Source organism: Rissa tridactyla, chromosome 5 (assembly GCF_028500815.1).
Source record: "Rissa tridactyla isolate bRisTri1 chromosome 5, bRisTri1.patW.cur.20221130, whole genome shotgun sequence".
NCBI lineage: Eukaryota > Metazoa > Chordata > Aves > Charadriiformes > Laridae > Rissa > Rissa tridactyla.
This window is the reverse complement of record NC_071470.1, coordinates 82,512,469-82,532,047: the sequence shown is the minus strand read 5'-3', so window position 1 is coordinate 82,532,047 and position 19,579 is coordinate 82,512,469. Positions and strand designations below refer to the sequence as shown.

At 47.1% G+C, this 19,579-nt stretch overlaps 1 protein-coding gene across 1 annotated transcript in view; it reads right to left on the bottom strand.

Moving 5' to 3' along the window:
- LOC128910089 (A disintegrin and metalloproteinase with thrombospondin motifs 3-like) overlaps positions 1–19,579 on the bottom strand; it is a 109,289-nt gene that overhangs the window by 18,196 nt on the left and 71,514 nt on the right. Inside the window, exons 5-12 of the mRNA XM_054202936.1 lie at positions 14,480–14,679; positions 5,821–5,904; positions 4,781–4,937; positions 3,928–4,033; positions 2,885–3,028; positions 1,758–1,890; positions 1,171–1,284; positions 70–215 (exon numbers count right to left, since the gene is read on the bottom strand). Coding sequence (XP_054058911.1) covers positions 70–215; positions 1,171–1,284; positions 1,758–1,890; positions 2,885–3,028; positions 3,928–4,033; positions 4,781–4,937; positions 5,821–5,904; positions 14,480–14,679 — 1,084 coding nt within the window. The remainder of the gene's footprint in view (positions 1–69; positions 216–1,170; positions 1,285–1,757; positions 1,891–2,884; positions 3,029–3,927; positions 4,034–4,780; positions 4,938–5,820; positions 5,905–14,479; positions 14,680–19,579) is intronic.

Below are 19,579 nucleotides of genomic sequence, written 5' to 3'. Positions count from 1 at the left end.
GCCATTTAAAGTGACACCTGTAAGGCCTCCCAGTTGACTGGAACCACCCCCTAGAGCCAGAAGACCTACATTGGATTGTTGCACTGGCGTGTTCGAAAGCGAACTCCAGTTCCGCAGGTTCGGGAGCAGGAGCCAAATTTTGTCCAGGGTCCCCAGTTGCCATCCTGCTTCAGCTGGTTAGCGTTCTTCCACATGCAGTGACCTTTATAGCACCACTGAGGGAAACAGGGCAGGGAAAACAGATGAGAACAGACACAAAACCACACCGAAGGTCCCATCATAGCACCTGGGGACAAAGCGGGCGAGGGTCCGTGTGCTCGGGGCCCAGGAGGACCCAATTCCCTCCCTGAAGGAGTGTCCTCCTCCTCAACCCTTCCGTGGGCAGATGCATGAAGCTCAACACCTTCCACCCTCCTCTTAATTTAAATGAGTTTTTGTTTCAATTGAGCCTTAGTCGCCACCACCTTTTTGAAGGAATTTTAACATTCCGAATATTAGCAGGATAAAGGTTTTCCTGAGGGTTATTTTTTTTTCTTTTTTTTTTATACTCGCCAAATATCACACTTCTGTAAATAGGCTGGAACAGATGGCTAGTCACTGGGCAGGGTGGTGTTTTGCCGCTGGCTGGGGCATACTCAGATGGTACAAGTGGCTCTCCTGTATCTCAAAATACACGGAATTTGCCAAACAAACATCTATTTGAGTATAATTTTATAATTAAAAATGAATTAGCAGCAAGACACCCACTAACAGGGATATTAAAAGGGAAAACTGAAGAGCTAATCCTACACCTAGGCAAACATTTAGCCACAGGACGTCTGGACCACAAGCACTAAGAAGTGGTCCTACAGTAAGGGCATTATCTGCTACCGTGGATTCCTAAAGACACGCTGCAGATGAGACAAGAACCCAAAAAAAAAGTAACAAAAAGGCCACAGAAGAGGCTGAGAATGGGTTACACTTCAACAGGGGTTTTCCATGTCAAAATTTGCTTGTACAGGTGACAGAATATCGCAGTGGGAAAGCACGGCTCCCTCTTTTCCCTTCCTCTGGCTCCACCCAGGGGACGCCGGGCAATTCCCTGTTTTGCTCTGTGCCCTTCAACCCAAATGAATGCAACTGCTGGGTTGTTTTTTCAACACAAACATAGCAGAAACCCACAATACTCACTTTTCCAGGGGCACACTCTGTCCCGTCGAGCGGAGGTCCTTTCTTAGTCTTACAGAAATAGGGGTTATCTGGATGGCTGCACCACAACTGCTTGCACGGGTCAAAGGTTCGGAACTGAGATGGAGAACCATTTACGAGATGAAACTCAACGTTAGATTACGCATACCTTTCAGATAAGGATTTAACCCACCCAGTCAATTCATCTCACACACGCGGTTACCAGTAACTACAGCATCTTCAGCAAGACAAGGGCAGTGCTTTTTCCCTGCATCCCCCAGCTGGTGAGAAGAGGAAAGGAGAAGACACCCACAAGTGGGAGGAAAATGAAGAGGTTTTTTTCCCTTTTCCCTTGGGATCACTACCACCAGCCTGTGTCATGTGGACTGTGCTGCCATCCACCTGACTGTTACACCAAATGACGCAGATGACTGTGTTTCACCCATAAATACCTCTCTCCCTTTTTATACATCTGTTTAAACTATTAACTGCTCTTCAACTATGAGAAAATGCATGTATTGCAGCTCATAAATAAGGCCAGACACCAGCTGAACGACCATTTGTCTTTGCAATGCCCGCCTTGGACATACCGCTGTGCACATTTTATAGCCAACGCCAAAATCAAAGCGGCACTGTTCGTCCATGGAGTAATTGATGCCTGGCAGCTCGGGAAGCTTGGGCCAATCATGTTCGAAAGGGTCGTCAAGAAGACAGTCGTAAGAGCTGCAGAAAGATACACAGAAAAAAAATAATCATGAGAAGATGTAGTAATTTGTATTTTTTTTTGGATCAACATGATCATAGTACCTATTCTTAGTAAGGCAATACTCCTTTTCTCCAACAGTTCAAGCTCTAAGGTCTCAGTCAATTACTAATTGATGCTTTATGTTACAAATAGTGTTTCTTCTGTAGGAGATGTGGGTCAACACATGAATTTTTCACTCAGTTTTGACTGGCAAAACCAGCTATTTGCAATGGAGAAGGAATCACAGAATTACGGAATCATAGAATGGTCTGGGCTGGAAGGGACCTTTAAAGGCCATCGAGTCCAACCCCCTGCCCTGGGCAGGGACACCTCCCACCAGACCAGGTTGCTCCAAGCCCCGTCCAACCTGGCCTCGAACACCTCCAGGGATGGGGCAGCCACAGCTTCTCTGGGCAACCTCACCGCCCTCCCTGGAAAGTGTTTCTTTCCTATATCTAGTCTAAATCTTCCCTCTTTTAGTTTAAAACCGCTACCCCTTGTCCTATCGCAAAGAAGCCTGAGTAAGCATTGCGTGAAGAGGAACACACATGGAAGGAGACTAGAGACTTTTCCCCCTAATTCAGACACACGCACACATGCCGCCTTCTCTCTTCCACAACTTCCGCTAGTTCCTTTTCTGAGTTTAGGGCTTCATCCTGCCAGTTTCGCAGCCTAGCTCCTAGAGGAATGACAAACCTTGGGAAAACACCAGCTACATGACACAGAGTCTGCCAGAGGGACTCCTGCCGTGCTCCCCAGAGGATGTTTTGGGGGCACCCCTCAGTGAGGAAGCATCACTCTTGGTTTACAGCTTTTCTAATACAGATTTGAAGGGGAAAAAAAAGAGCACGGTGGAGGCCAGAGGTGGAGATAGCAGTGTCTAACTGGTGCCCCAAAGCACAGAGCAGGAACCGCAAAGAATTCTGTTTCCTGTAGTAAAATGACTACCGCTGAGTGCTGACCGGTCCTTACTGTATGTATCTTTTGAGCTCTTGGCCGCTGCACCTGGACCAGTGGTACCGATGGAAGGCAGCCTGCACCAAGGGAGCCATAACACTGCCCATCGCTGTCTCGTCCCCGCAGCGGTTCCCTTGCCCGTCGTGTTCCATGCCCAGCCTGCAACAAAGAACCTGGCATCAGAGCCCAGGCAGATTCCGCTCTTCAACCGGTCAAACAACTGTAAAGAAAACAGTTTCCCATCCACATGTAATCACGCAAAATGAAACTGTCCTTTGCATTCTGCAGGTACCACCTGCACTTCAAACTGATCTTTGATGCCAGAACGTAAGGACTCTGAATACTCTTTCACTTATACTTTGTTGTATTTATTAACACCAGGAATGAACTAACTAGATGATGATGACGTCTTATGCTTCGGATAAAGGAAAACAACAATCCTGCTCATTCAGACATTGAATTGTTCATGGCTGTACGCTCATTTAGAAAAGCACTCATTTAAACACAGAGCTAACACAGTTATTGTGTTGCACCTCCAAAGAGCTAACGTGGTTAGCAGGCTACGTCTCCAAGTGTGCACCTAGCACAGCTTAACATGAAGTGACCCGGTCATCTCCAGCTGGGCTCGATTCCTCCCAGTGAGCTGCACTACTTCAGGAAGACAAAAATCAGATCCTCAGCGCTGACATTAATTCATCCGGGGAGCTAACAGAGATCCTTGCTTAACCAGTTACTCCCATTTTATCATTCCTGAAGAGGTGCCAAATCTCACACATCGGCACTTTGAGTCAAGGAGAAGAAAGGAGTTACAGATGCTCGACAAACTACTGTCTGCACTGCCTGAGCCTTCCAGGTTTTACTGACCTCTTCAAACACCTTCCCCCTTTCTCTTCCCCCTCTTTTCTTCTCCCAGTTATCTCTTCATTGCGTAAACCACTGATGCATTCCAAGGGGATGGAAACAAAATGGACACAGCCACTAAAATTAAACCGCTTGAAGCAAGGAGGAGATGCAGCACCGTATTTTGTTGGTAATCCAATTGTAAAGGTCAGACTTACACGTGCCCAGTTTCATGAGCAACGACAAAAGCCGATGAAAACCCATCCTCGTGGTTGAGCGTACAGCTTCGGACCGGGTGACACATGCCGGTAACAGGAGCATATCCTGTTGAGAGAAACCATGGCTGATTCTTTCACCCATTACATTTATTTCAAACGAGACCTCCCCCAATAAACTTACTACCTGAGAAGAACCAAGGATTATTATTTTCTGATTGTCATTTTTTTCTCAGTCTTTTCCTCGGTAAAAGCTAACATCTTTCTGGTGACAGGGAAGTCTGCCGAACATCTCAACCTCAGCAGTTTCACTCCAGGGATGCCAGCCCAGACCTAAGGAGAACTCAGACCCTTATCTGCCCCCTGGAAGGAGAAGGTAGCGTGGAGGTACTGAACACAAATCTCTAAGACGTCTCCAGCTGGACAGACAAAGCACGGTCGCACCCAGACTCTTAATTTAACTCTGACATACATCACACTTGGTGTATTTAATTCCCGTTAGCATTAGTTCCTTGAGTCATCAAGATTAATGCGGGTATCAAAGCGGCTGGTAAGCTGTCTATGAAAAGAAACCTACAGTGAGAGATTCAATAAAATACATGCAAAGTTGGCCCTTTCTAACCCCGAACAGGGAACTGAAGGTCATGATGGGTGTCCGTGCTTTCCCCAACAGGACCAGGTTTCAGAACATCTATAAAATCGAACGCTTCCTTAAGTATTTGCTGAATGGCGGCCTAGGTTGCTTATTGTCTCAGTATCACGTAACAATGCAATTTCCAAATTTTCCTCTTTTCTGGCAGATGCTAGCCGAGAAACACCAAGGCCAGAGAGTTGTGCCCCAGGTCAGCTGCATTACCTTGCATACCAGCAGGCCCAAAATCTTGCCTGGTTAAGAAGATGGCATGATCGTGGTGCTCGGAGTGGTTGGGGTCCGACTTCTGCTGCTGATATGCCCAGCGGCAAACGTTCTCCAGGCTTCTTGAGGGATTCCCCCTTTCAATCAAGCTAATGGACTGAAAGAGGAACACGTTAGACCCAGGAGCTCCTAAAGGTAGGAAATTCAGATGACTTTGGATTTTCTCAGAGCACCAACCAGGTCCCCATTTCTCTCCTCCTAATACCCTACCACTCTATGTCATGACAGCCGTCTTTCCTATGGGCAATCAAAATGTGTATGTTAACAGTGACCAAGGGCGTTACATCTTTTGGGTTTTTTTTGAAGGCAGTTTAATGAGCGTTTGTGTCATCTATCATCATTCATCTATGAAAATAGCTGCCTTTCTGTGTATAGCCCATAACGTGCAGGAGGAACACATAACCTGGTGCTAGGACCGAGTAAGGACATTTTTATTTCTTCTGTTGGTGCTCGCTTACGTTCTGGACTGCCGGACGACAGCCTGACTTGGGTGAGATGATGAGCACGTAACGACACACACAGCCCGTGTGGAGTTGGCGAATAATACAAACACACAGGACAAAGCCTCAACTGGTGCAAAACACTGTAGTGACAGTGAACGTGTACTGAGAAACACAGATTAAACCACGTGCTGCGCGAATTTTGCTACAGTGTGTGCCTACAAGCTCAGTAAATTTAATTACAAGGCCAACACCAAACTGGTCTTTGGAGTTGGCCAAATTCAATGTCTGAGATAAGTGGAACAATTATGATCTTTATCAAACCCTAAACAGCATTACTGCTGTCCTCTCATCCAGAACAATTTAACAAGCATTTGTTCCAAAAGTCTCCGAGTGTGTTTTACCAGCAAAATCAACGTACTGGAACTGTTCTCTGGAACTGTTCAGTAGACTTTTGCTTCCACAGCCCTTCCTGTGATTCACAAGGACTATAATTACAAAGAAGATGAAGGCAGAGAAGTGGCTGGGAGCCTGGCTTACCTTCGCATACCCCAACATGATCATTCGGACCAGCACAACATTTATGTGAACACCCAGGGATTCATCGTGGTAAATTTCATTCACCTGAGAAAAAACCCAAAGACACAGGAAAAATTAAAACGGGGACTTCCGAGGCCACGTATATGTTATTTCAAGTGTTTATACCACTACAGTCTTCCCAGAAGCGGATTCAAGTCTCAAAGCATTTCCATGCAGTGAGAGACCTAGACTTCATAGCATCATCATCGCGTTCCCCTCCCACAGAACCTCCTCACGCACATGTCAAGACTCCTCTTGAGTTTAACAGCCCTTGGATCATGGCCAGTAGAAAAGGTGATCAGGGAAAAAAAATTCTTCAAGTTCAAACCCTGGAAACACTTATCTGAACGCTTCATTTCACCCATTCCATAAACACAATGGGGGAAACGAGGCTACTCCTGAAAGCAAGGTTACAGCAGTGTGTTCAAGTGCACGGAGGGATTTAAAAGCAGACAGAGTTTGCTTTAACAACAGATAAACCCGTCACCATCCATCCCATGTGGCCACCTCTGCTATGCCATCTGGCCTCTCCAACTGTGGATCAATTCCAGATCCTGTTCCCATTTGTTTCATCAACCATTTGTCTCGCTTCAACCAGTCTGAACACTCGGGATGACTGTTTTAGCGGGGGGAGCAAACGAGCATATTTTTGTTCATTTTGTAGAAGATTCTGCTGCCAGCAGCTCTCACTCAAGGAAACGTGCCGTCAACTTCAGCACAGGTCTGTCCTCGGAAAACACTTGAGGATTTGACTTAAAGCCATTTTTGCATTCCGAAGCTCTAGGTTGGGAAGGCAAAATATTTACACACTGACACGAACGACAAGGCTCCATTTCCGCGCACACGTAGGCACCTGTTTAGCTTTAAAGACGTGAAGAGTGCTCTTGATTCTAAACTGATCATAAAATTAATGGGCGAAGCGTTTCCAAATCCCAGAAACGCTTTGCAAATTTTCGTCTGAAAGTTTTAAAGTCAATGGCATTGCCAGAGACATTAACGCTGTATAGTATACCTTACAGGGTAATGGTATCCCCAAATATACTTGATTTCTGCAAGTCAACGCATTCTGTTCAAAGAATTCACCAGCTGCATGAAAGCATGGAAGGTTTACATGATCTGGAAAGACTTACAGCACTAAAAACAACTGCCGGCCTGAGAAAACACCCATCCGTATGACAGCCTCATGAGACCTCACAACTCTAGTCCCCAAGGACTGCAGAAAACATACAGGGAAGAGCAAACTTCAAAGCCCGCCGGAGTCCTCATAAACCGGTCCACGGCTTTGCACCAAATGAGGTCTGCAAAGGTCTCCGACGAGATCTCTACACACCATTTAAAGGCAGGATTTTGACTCAAGCATTTTTAGCCCCATTTCCAAAGGAAATAAATATTAGATAGTCACTCCCTCTGTTACTTCTAATGCCCCAATAAATTTTGGCCCCGTTGGCCGCTTTCCAGCGACGCTTACAAAACAATAAGGGCCTCAAAGAAATTAAGTATCCAGAAGTTTTGTGAAAATAAGCAGGTGATTAGAAATGACTGTTTTATTACTGCTCCCAAGGAAGGAAAGACTGCACATCCTTTCTCCCACACACCTACCGGAGCTCGGAGAACATTCCCAGCACAAGGGAAGCTGATGTCCCACTGATGTCTCAGCCACAAGACAGGAATCCAGAGGCAACTCTGCAGTTGCACTCACCAACTGAAATATTTCATGGTGGTTTTTGTTTGGAAGAATTTATTTTTTTTAGAAGCAACTAATACTGCTGCCCCACTTTTTACAGATGAATTAAGAATTATGTGGTCACTTTTGTACTGAAAAGAGCATTTGTGGAAGTGAAGTTAAAAAAACCCAAATTAGGCAGTTGGGTCAAAAATTGCTCTTCTTGAGGACCATCCTTGTGTTTGGGAAGGTGAGAAATGTCCTGCCACCAGAGTACAAACGAGGGGGCTAAAACATCTGCAGATCATCAGTGAAGTTACTCATCCCCCTGAAAACAAAATAAATATTTTATTATGGGTAACTGGTGAAAAATAAACACCGCTGTTCAGAGGCTGGTGTACTTGAGCAGTGTTTACAGGTTTTGGTTGTTTGTTTTTTTTTTAAGTCAGGCTAAACAGAACTTTCCCTTTCCCCTCAGGAAAAAGGTCATTCCGAGCTGTCCAGACTGTGGGACCTGGCACAATGATTTTAGCCCACAGTTTGTAAAAACGCAATCCCTTTTAGGACCAGCTGAGAACTGACTGTCAGCGGGACAGTTTTACAAGGCACGAGCATGTAACTCCGACTGCCTGTCTTGTGAAGCAATTATTCCAGAGTTCAATTATCCATCTCATATTTTCTCCCCGTTAACGCAGTAACGTTGCCGCCACAAAGGTTAGTGTCAGAAAAAAACGTTCACAATTTCCCTTCTGCCAAGAAACAAGCAGCTTCCCAGGAGTGCCTTTCCTAGAGACAAAAAGGATCCTGGAACTGACCTAAAGATTCAAGTCGTCTTCAAGGTTTCTCCACAACACCGTTTTTACCCCGTTTTACCCCCAACCTGGGGGTTGCTTTGGAGGGCTCCACTACAGGAATCCCACAAGGAGCAAGTTTGTGTATACTCTTGTGACCGAAACATGGGAAATTCTGGAAACCGTGCCATAAAAGACATAAATCTGAAAAAACCGCTGCTCTCACTGGGACAGTGGTGACAACTGGGAGAGTCTGCAGGCAAAGCTGGAACCCACATTCCCAAAGGATGGATGGATAAGACAACAACGGTGAAAGCGAAGGCCCTCTTTAACCAGTCCTCCTCCCTGAAGGAGCAGTGGCTGGATTCTCACTTGCCACAGCAATGGCGGCCTCTTGACCCACAGTCAACCTTACAACTCCATGTTGTGGCTGTATGTTGGATGGTTCCTCTGAGCACCTCCTGCAGTATGAGCTCTTGGTAGCTGGCCTTTCAAATTCGGGACAGACAGCAAGCTGCAGAAGCATGGCTGGGCTGGCACAGGCACCGCGCAATTCCCTGTCAGGGCTGCCCACCAGCGCCCACCGACCCTACCTCCGTGGTGCCCAGGTAGGGGCTGCAGGACAATCCAAGGGCTGAGGTCCCAAAGGACTTGGCAGGGGGTAGACCAGTTGCCCAGCAAAGCCTCACCCATCCTCAGAGTCCCTCCAGACCAGCTCCCAGATCTGCCACTGTAAGTGGTCCCTTACGGCTTTCGGCTGGAGGAGGACCAGGAGGGAGGACCACGAAACACGGGAACCCGGGCAAATGCTTCACTTGCCTCTCCTTGGTTTTTGGGGACCATCCAGCCTCAACAACCTTCTGTTCCCGCCTGGATCAAACTACTGACATTTCTGTGTCTGACTTGCACGGGGAAAGCGGTTTCTTCATTAGTATTCTACAGGGAAGGAACGTTGAGTAATTCCGAATTTCATGATTAATGCCATCGGCTGCTCTACTGTTCACATCACTGGAAATGAAACAGCTTTGAAAAGAATAACCAACTACTGGTCTAGCGACCGACCACGGGTATAAATCACTAGATTAGATGGCCAGGAGTGAGTCGGGCTCTTTTGGTGACACCTTCACATGCCATTAGTCTTTACCACAGCCTGAGGGCAAGATTAGATTAAAATTGGCATAAACCGATACCTGGGAGAAGTGACTGAGCAGAGGCAAAAGAACTGGCAGAACCGTGCTGAAACTTGGGCTTTTCTGGCAACCTTTTTATTAAGAGAATTTTTAAAAGCTCGATGCTCTTCTATGTCTGTCACTTCTCCCTGCATTTATTTTGCATCACGTTTTCTTCTCATCTGCTGTTTCACCTGCATCTTCTTTAGAAAGCCATATAAAAAAGACTACCGTTGTTAAAATCTTGATAGGAACGACTGATTTGTTACAAAAGCATTCCTTCTAGAAGAGGTCAACTTCTCTACTGTAGTCGACTCGGGCTTGCACAGGCTCTGCATCGACAGTTACTCACAGCAGATGGAGCCACAGATGGATAAGAGAAGATGGAAGTGTTTGGGGAGAGTGTATCAGCCCCCCTGTTTACCAAGTTATATGTTTTTAAACCTAAAAAGACAATATTCTGCAATCATCTTTAACAAAGACTGACTGTTGATGTTTCATCAGGTATGTGGTAAAAAGAAGATGATTCCCTGCTAGCACGAGATAGAGAATATCTAGTTATTCACACAAATAAAAACTTGAGAGTCCTGTGACAGAACCTCCAGACGTATCTGGCAGTGTCTGTTCCTGCTGATGCTGACCATAAAGCTCTCACTGACGTGTGGAAACGAACTAAAATAGTTATTGAGAAAGAAGGCAATACCCACAAAACTGCAATGCTGAGTGGTCAGGGATCACCGAAAGAGGAATTCTGTCAAAAGCACCTTGCAATCCGGAAGGAAGGATGCATGGAAGTACCGTGCTGCTGCTGCTGCCTAATTTTGGTTTATTCTTAAGAAAAAAAAATGATATATATACTGCCAAATCCAAACCTGCTTAGGATCCCTCAGTATAACCTGCTGCCCCTGTGCGTGTCTTTCTGATCTCAGTCACTTTAATCCAGGGAAGCTTTGTCTTAAGCAACCACCACGGGAGAAACAAATGTCAGTGGCCTAGTGCAGGAGACCTTTAGTTTCACAACGCACACCACAGGGCTGAAAACACCAAGGATTTTCTAAGTATCCACTTAAATAGGTGTACTAGCTACCTCTTGCTGAAAGCAATCGTGATGAATGCTGTATTTTGAATGCTGTATTTATATACACTGTTCTGTATTTTGTTCGCTGAAAACCCAAATTCCTTTAAACTAAAGGCAGTGCCTTCAAGGTCCTCTCTTTTCATTCGAGGTTTCCCTGAGGCAGCGCGGAGGAGAGGAAAGCGTGTTATGAGGGACAACACAGCACAAAAGAAGAGCTAGCTGCAAAGCACCCCATACACCGACAGTGCCACGTTCCCAGCAAACATCACACAAAGTGGTGAAAACCCATTCTCCTCTTGTGAGGAGTGACCGCCGCACCAGCATGGCACACCTCCACACAACAAGAGATGGGACCCATAGAGTCACTGGGCATAACCAGGGTGGGGGAATGAACAGAGAGGGGAGAGGAAGTGCGTCAGGCTTTCTCAGCACTGCTGGCACCCCGTTTCCCACTCCTCTGCCAGTTTTCACTCTGCCTGTTTTCCTGCTGGACTGGTGGATCTCCCAGGGATGCTCCACCGGGCCTGAGGAACTGTGCTGACATCATGGCAGGGTTGGGGAGATGGAGGGTACAACTCCTTATGTGCTCCTGGTAAAGGTAAGATCAGGAAAATATCGATTCGGTCATCTCAAAGAACTCAGATGAAGCTGCCCAGTAGTCGAGAGGCCACCAAGCTACCCAAAACAACTCCAGGGGAATGACATTCTCTTATCTCCAGAGGGTGATTTTAGTCCTCGGCCCTTCTGGAAGGCAGGCTGCCAGTGACTTTGGCCATTCATGCTGGGAGATAACGGTAAAGCTTCACCTAGAAGCTAGGGACCACACTGGACTGCATGGCTTTGGAGTACATGAGCCCATTTGGGCTTCTGGCTGCCAGCACTGACCCTTCACAGCCGTTTTTGATGCATCGCTGATGCTGGGTCTTCCAGCCTGTTTCTTAAGCCAAGGGTACATACAGATGAAACACATCAGGCATTTCTTTAGCTGAAACATAACCTGGAGCTCCCTCTGGCACGGCAAGGCCAAGTGCGTGGTTCCTGGCGAGCCAGGCCTGGCACCAAGAGCCGTACGGTTGTGCCAGCGTGGCACGTTGCCCAGGACAACCAGGCTTGGCACAGGGTTGAATGAATGTGACTTAATACTGCTTTTTTGCACTTGAGCAAAACAGCATTGCTTACGATACCTGCTTATATTTGTTCTTTTGAAGCTTCTCTTGCGTTTGCTGCATCACATGTGGCAGAACTGCCCTTAACTTCCCTGCTGGGGAAGGACAGTCTCAGCGAGACACCGTCAACCTTGCAAAAAACCCCCACGAATGCCCCTGACATCCACCACAAATTTCCTCCCATCTCCAGCCTCGCGTTTTCAGCAGAAGATACAAGTTTAGACGTGCAAGGTTCATCTCTTGGACCTTCACGCCACTAGATCCAAACCTAAACCTGCGCCAAAAGACAGGGCGATGTCTGTGGGCAAGGTCAGCTGTGTGACCGACGGCGGTCCCAGGGCCTGGTCATCTTCTAGGAAGAAGCAAAGACTTGCTCATGCGCTTTCTGATTCCCTCAAGACTAAAAAACCAGCTCCTCCTAACAAAGATAAGCAGCTACGGAATGTACATTGACGGCCACGCGAGCTCTGCTGTCAACTCGCTTGCGTCTCAGAGGTGATCACGGACCAGCCACAGGCATTCACTGGCTTGTTTCTCCTCAAAGAACTTCACAGACAGCTTTCCAACACACCACAGCCAAAGGGAGGACTGAATGCCTTGGGCTCCAAAACCAAACACAGACATTACTCAACTTAAAGCCCCTTAAAGCCCCTTTTCCTCAAAGCAAGGTTCTACAGCATCCGTTGACAGATAGGAGAGCAACAGGTAGGAGAACAACTTCCCCAGCATGCTGAAACACCGCGGGGACCTAAAACGTACCAACTCACAATTACAGAAACAGTAGGAAAGGCGTAAGACTGAACAAAGCTTCAGGTTGTAAACCTAGCAGACTAAACGCCGTGTTTCAGTTACAACGTGCGTGCACGTCTGGAGTTTCTTACTCTAGATTTATAGCACAGTATAATTCTACACAGAGTTATGCTGGAAAAGGTATCAGTTGCTTTAAATTCATTTAGAGACTTTTTTATTTTTTTCCACTCCAATTCTAGGGATTACAGTTTTAAACTGCTGGTCCTCATTCTGGGAGGCAGAATAGGTGGGGCAGATTTTCAAAGACCCTCATCATGTTTGTGCGCTTGGAAAACTGAGGTGGGATTGTGACAGGCAAAAGCTGTGTGATGCTGAGGGGTGGGTTTGGTTTTTTTTTAAAGAATGGACCAGGCTTTAAACATCTCAAAGGTAAATGGGCTCTTATGACAATGAGCCCATACCTGTGGGTACGCTTCGGCCCTGTGCTTCCCCCTCAATGTTTGAGGGGGCTCCTCTGTACCTAAGCAGTACAGCCTCTCACGCGTGGACAGGTGTGTTGTTGGCAGCACAGCTCCTTAGGAAGGAGTAGATTATTTAGCTGCTGAGGCACTCTTTTGAGAGGTCTTGTACATGACACTGAGCCCTGACACCTCCTTTCCCACCCTTGACGGAATCACTGGTCTCAACCTCTTCCACTCACCCCCTGGGAGATGTTCCACCAGCCTCATCAGAAGCAAGGGGGTTGCTCCTGTCACCCCAGCGAGCGTTCGTCCCCAATTATCAGCACAAGCGCACTAACTAACCATAAAACAAGGACTGAAGGCCAAATTCACCGTATGTGTGATTGGGATGGGCTGTCCCTCCTCAAGCAGAATGCTGTGTACCACGGGGAGCTGAAACGGGGTTTGGGGGATGGGGGGGAGAAGGTGGTTCTGATGCTTTGCAATAGCGAAAGGACCAAATTCTCTCAGTCAGGAATGATGGCTGATGTGATACACAATAAAGAAATGTTACAGAGATGATTGGTAAGCCCAAGGAATCATTTTTAAATTATTCCAGGAATAAAAAGGTGAGTGTAAAAAATACAAGAATCATTTGTATGTTCATCAAAGTCATTATTAATTGTAAGCCTATTCTCTTGTAGTCTGTCCTTAGGATACTGGTTCTTCTCTCCTGGAAAACCTTATGATCCCCACAGCTTCTAAGATGTATCCATACGGGTCTGACAATTATACGCACTAAGAAAAAGCCACACGTTGCAAGGGATTATATATCTCCTTCACATTGCTCTCATGTATTTTTTCATGAGAAAAAACAGAAAACATTTAGGCTTGAGCAATTCTAGCATTCAGTGCTGGTATAGTACATGATTTTTAATGCATGGTGCGAACCGTGCTCTTCCATAATGTGCATTTCCATAGAACCTGACAGTGTAGCTCTAGGCTGTACCTTTAAGCATAGCACCTTGCCATTGATTTTATAGTTAGAAATGCAGACGTAGACCAAAAAATACTTGCTAACCCCATAAGGCACACCATGATAAAGCGGTTCTATGAGGTTCTGTTCCTTCGCAGTTTCTACACAAAGATGGATATTGCCACACGAGTCAAGGAACAGACGCTACTAGAAGGTTTGCTTTCTTTCAAGGGGCTGTTAGGTGTTTAGAACGCTTCTTCACCCTGCATGTTTATTCTTTAACCAGGTCTCCTTCAGAACTGTGCAGCGGCAGAAGTTAGGAATTATTACAAATGTATCAAGTTTGCAATTTCTCCCTGCTGTTTATGAACCATTTCCAAATTTTTGGATTTACCCTAGAATGTGCCCTAGAAAACTACTGCGAATAAGATGAATTAAAGGAACATCTTGAAAAGAGAGACCCATATCCACCAGCAGACAAAATGATCGTATTTGTGTCAAGCGGGGTCTCCTAGATGCTCCTGTGAGGGATTACAGAAGCCTTTCATGCCCCAGGACGAGCAGTGCCGCCCCACGAAGCTACTCACGATGTTCATGAGGGTGAGGAGGTAGTTTTGCACATGTTCTTTGCCATGGAACCGGACGACGGAGTCATCCACACCCAGCAGCACCTCGATGTTGTAGTCGTCGTCCCCAGCGTGCCGGCGTCGCCGCAGGGTTTCGTTCAGCTGCTGCTCCGCACTGCCGTACAGTGAACTCAGCTTTCCAGGGCCGCCCAGAAGAGACCCTACAAGAAATAGCAAGGCACGAACGTCTGCTTCCAGTTCTGTCTCAGAAACACCTTCCCGCAACAACATCCTTGACTGTAGAGTCACTGCTTCTTTGGATAAAATAAACAGGGAACTCTGAAGGGATTATTCTAGTGGCGTAGGGACAGGGGAAATCACCCAAGGAAAAAATTCATTCAACCATATGGTTCTATAATTTATCACACGGTTCTTATTTCAAGCATAAAACTCATCCCTAAGGAGATTTAGGCCCAGTGCGTCGCTTCCTAACCCAGAATTTCCCCCTCCTGTTTTTCAGGCATGCGTTACAGAGTGCCACAGACACGGGATGCCTCAGCATTCCCCGGGGATGCTGCATGACGCCCAACTTCAGCGCTCAGCAGCAACATGGGCAGCCCCAACTCACGCGGAAAAGATCTCAGATAGCAGTGTCTTGTGTTTTCCCCTCATACTCCACCGCTGGGACAGCTCAGATAGAGTTTCTGAGTGATTGGCTTTTGTCTTTGTTTAAAAAGTAGGTGTTGGAATATCCTCTCCCGCAAATATCACAGAATACCAGGAGGGTCCCTTGAAGACATGGGTCCAGGGGTCGAGTTCAGATGGACCATTCTCCATGGGCTTCTCAGGGGATGCATTCATGTATCTGCAATGACTCCAAAGCTACTTCTTCCACTTTAGACAGTAAAGCAAAACATCACCATCGATTTTTGACAGGAAGAAAGTCCCACCTGTAGGCTACTTAGCTCTTCCTAAATCTAAGCCAGCACACCAACAGGCTCTAAGCAATAAAAGCAGTGAAGGGGCCAGTTTGCAACACCCTACAGCGCAAACCAGTAGGTGTGAACTGCAGTCCTCACTGGGAACTGGGCTCTTCCCGAGGCTCCAGCTTGGAGCATCCCCATTGCCCCGCTCTTCCCTTGAGAAGGACGAGATGACACCACCCTTAAACGCACAGGGATCCTCCTGGTCCGTGAAGCCAGCAAGAGCAACCAGCGTCCAATGGGCAGGATGGTCCTGCCTTGCTCTCGCGTTGACTTGTATTGCACCGGGGCACGTCCCCAAAGGACGGCACAGCTCTCAAGCCCCTTATCTCCACACGGGAGCTGATGAAAGCCAAGGTGGCAAGGACACAAACTGTCCCCTTCACACGTTTTCAGGCGAGATTCCCAGTAACCTGGATGTCAGTTTTGCTCGCGGAAGAACAGCAGGACCAGGGCCAAGGATGCAAAATGTGCTGGATCACGCCGTAATCCATCATGAGCAGATTCAGCTCCTGGCAGAACTAGCCGGGAAGCCTCTCCCTCCTAAGTGTCACAGTGGTAACACGTAAATAACTTTCCACAAACCCCACATCAAATGGCAAGGCTGGCCCCAGGTGTTTTGAGAAGCTTAGCCCCGCCACCATTAGGGGGAGAGACCAGCTCTGCAAACAGCTTTCCTATTCCACCGCAAGCCCTCTTGCGCTCAAGAATGCCAACCCTGTGATGGCACACAAGTGGGAAATTCATAGACAAGCTCCAGTTCTAAAAATTGCTGCAGCTGGCGCAGCGTCCAACGGAAATATACCCGTAACATCCCCATACCGCAGCACCGACAGGACAGCGCGAGATGCCTTCGGAGAACCCACCACCCACGCTGCATGGCACCTCCGCTTGGGCCGTCACTTCCTTTCCTAAAAAGGTGGTTTTGCGGTTCGAGCGAAGAGGAGAATCTCTTTTTGTGTGCCTGGCAGCAGCAGCGCGGGTCAGAAAGGATTCCTTTTACTTTTCCACCCCTCTCGAATACGTAGCCGCTTTCTGCACACAGAGGCTATTCTCAATACGCCAGTATTTTCCATGCGGGCACCCACAGAATGTTTTTCAAGTGTGCAATCCCAACAAAGCAAGAAAAAATAACCTCACTCTAGGAAGACCATTTTTGGCCAAGATTTTAAAGAAAAGAAAACAACTAAAACAGAAGTAGTAGTACTGGAAACATTTTCAAGCGTTGAGCCTCCCACCTCCTGAGATGCAACTTGCCCACTTTTCTCTGCAGAAACCCCAAACCTCCCTGGACTGGGCTCAAGTGGGAAAAACGCAACCATTTCACTCGGCGTGCAGTGTATTCCATGAAACGCACCAGGATTTCCGCAGATCCTACAAGCTACGCTTTTCCTGCTACTATTTTTTAATTTTTTTCGCCTGCTGTTCTTGGCACTGCGTAAGCACATTACTCCTTAACAGAAACACTAACATCAGAAAACTTCTGACTTTAAGGCTGATTGGAGCCACTTATCAGCTAGTAATTACTTATCAAGCCTCACTGTGTGCGGCCTTTGCCCATACCTTGCTGGTAAGTGAAGCTGTGGGTCCTCTCCCTAATCGCACCCACTGTAAATCGCTATGCCCTGTTCAAAAAGTACCCATGGATTATTGCTTGTTTGTCTGTTTTCCATAATCCAGCAACTTCAGAGTCAAACAACCAGAATCAGACCCAGGTTACGTGCACTAACGATAGCTCTGGTTGCGAATGCTGCAATCTGCACCCATTGCCAACCACTTAATAGGACATAGGGGCAAAGGGATGATGCTGCGACACGTGGGAGCAGCCGGCCAAGGTGGGAAGATGCCCACGTTCCTACAAACGAGTCATTAAACCTCTTTCTTCACACTGTTTTTTGTGATTCAGCCGAGTACTCGGGCGCTAGTGGAAAGTTCAGAAGAGCTCACCAAGTCAATGAACCTTTTCTCAGCATTAAAGTCTGTCCCAAATGCCTCAATCAGCCTGAAGGTATTTACCGTAATTGATGACCATTAATCTCGGCTGGTTCTAAGAAGTTTGTTGGGTGCTTGCTGGCTTCAGCGGAGGCATAGGGAACAGGGATGAGCAGGGATCCCTTCTGAGCAGCACAGAAAGCCTCCTCAGATGTGTTCTGTTCAGGAGATGCAATTATTATTCTTATAAATACAAAATACATGCATGTAATTCAGAACCCCTCCAGGCAAGCAGACGCAAAGACAAAAACATTAGATATTTTATCTAATCCGCTCTGCAGAAGACTGTCCAAGTTTGCATCTGCTCTAGGCATCACGTTGCTCCAAATGAGACTAATTACAAAGCCAACCCCTACGTTTACCGCCAAGCTGCAGTGAAAACCATCTTCTATCTCCTTTCCATGCCCAGAGCTTCCCGGCTTCGGAAGGTGAGCTTTTCAGAATGCCGCAACACCTACAATTGCAAGTTCTTTCAAAAATTTATAGATGCCGCAGCAGGAGAAGATATTACAGAAAAAAAAAATCTAAAAGGAGAGGTATTTACTGCAGTATGAGTGCCACAATCAGTGAAGACATCTGCATTCTTCATCTGATGCACTCAGTAGGGACTTAAGAGGTACCCATGAGAGAAGGGCAGAGTTCCGTCTGAACACTTCACACACAAAATCTGTGTTCACGCAGAAGTGAAGACTGTTGGCTGCGCCCGGCAAGGCTTCCACAGACTTTCTGTATTGCAATAAATAACAAACGCCCCCGTCCTTTTCCATTCCATCCTCCCTCTCGCCAAACCCAAAAGACAGGTAAATTGTTTTCTTTGGCCCAAACTGTGCGCTTATACATCTTTGCACCTTCAAGACGACTTCCAGGGACAGACAGATGGAGCAGCACCATGGAGTGGTCATGCCGTGCACCGTCGGAACTTCAGGACACACAAAACACAGCTAAGCCTCGAGAGGTCATTAGTCAACAGTTAAGAAACACACGTGCTGCAACTTCCCCTGCGTACAATCACAGGCTTTGCATGGAACAGACTATAAGAAAAATTGGCATTTAAAGAAAAATGTGCCCTTGCGGGTGCTTAGGAAAACCTGGAGCATTGAGGCTGGTGTAACTCTACTGAGCATCAGCACTGCAGGGAGCACATCACCTGCAAATACTTACACGCGGGGGGGGTTCAGCATTGAGATGAACAGCTTGCGGGTAGGCAGTCCTGCAGATTTGCGAGCCGAACGCCACAGCCGTGCCTCTGGACACCCCCGTACCCGCACGTTGGAGCTGCTGTCACCAGGGAACGCAGAAATCCATCTTTCCTTACCAAACTCTTCTCTAGGGCACAGAGCAAGTAATTCAGACACGAGCAGAAGTTGGAGAAATGACCCCCTTCTTAAGAGATCACAGCAACGCTTACCAAACTGAATTGTTTAAATTAACCATTTGAAGACAAAGGTTCTTTGCAAGTTAATCTTACAAAGCCTACGCGGCAGCTATGAGAGCACTGTCTAGCAGGGGAAGAGGAACGTCTGCCGCCGCACGGCGATATTCCCTGTGACGCACCCAGGAAACAAGCCTGTTTGTTCGTGGATTTGTGCGAGACAGACTAATCCTTCCTAATCTCATTCTGGAATTAGCTGGTTCGTTATCTCTTCCTTGTTTTTTTTCATTTCGCTGGTCACCTGCATCTTTTACATCATGATCTTACCTGCGACAAAAAGATTAGCCCGGGCGCTTTCACCAAGCGAAATGGTTATGCAAACATCTGGGGAGGAAAACAAAGCACACAGCATCGCGGGCAGGGGTGTAGTTTTTATTTTGAATTTTTTCAGGGTGCGCATCAGAGCCCGTCTGCCCCGCATCACCCACCAAAACGGAGGAGAGCAAAGACTGACATCCTCCTCCGGCGCGGCTGGGGCTCCTCTGCCAAGGAAAGGCGGGAGGAGTTTTGGGCCTGCAGAAAATGAAGTAGTGGAAAGGGAAAACAGAGATGTGCGAGGAGGAACTCTCCCCCACACGCCCCCTCATCGTGTTTTGTTGAAAACCCACGGCGGCTAACCTCGCCTTGTGCCACTTCTGGAGACTTGGAACCGCGCCGCTGGAACCGGACGGCAGCTTTCTGTCAAGCACAAATATATGGACGGAGCCTCTCCAT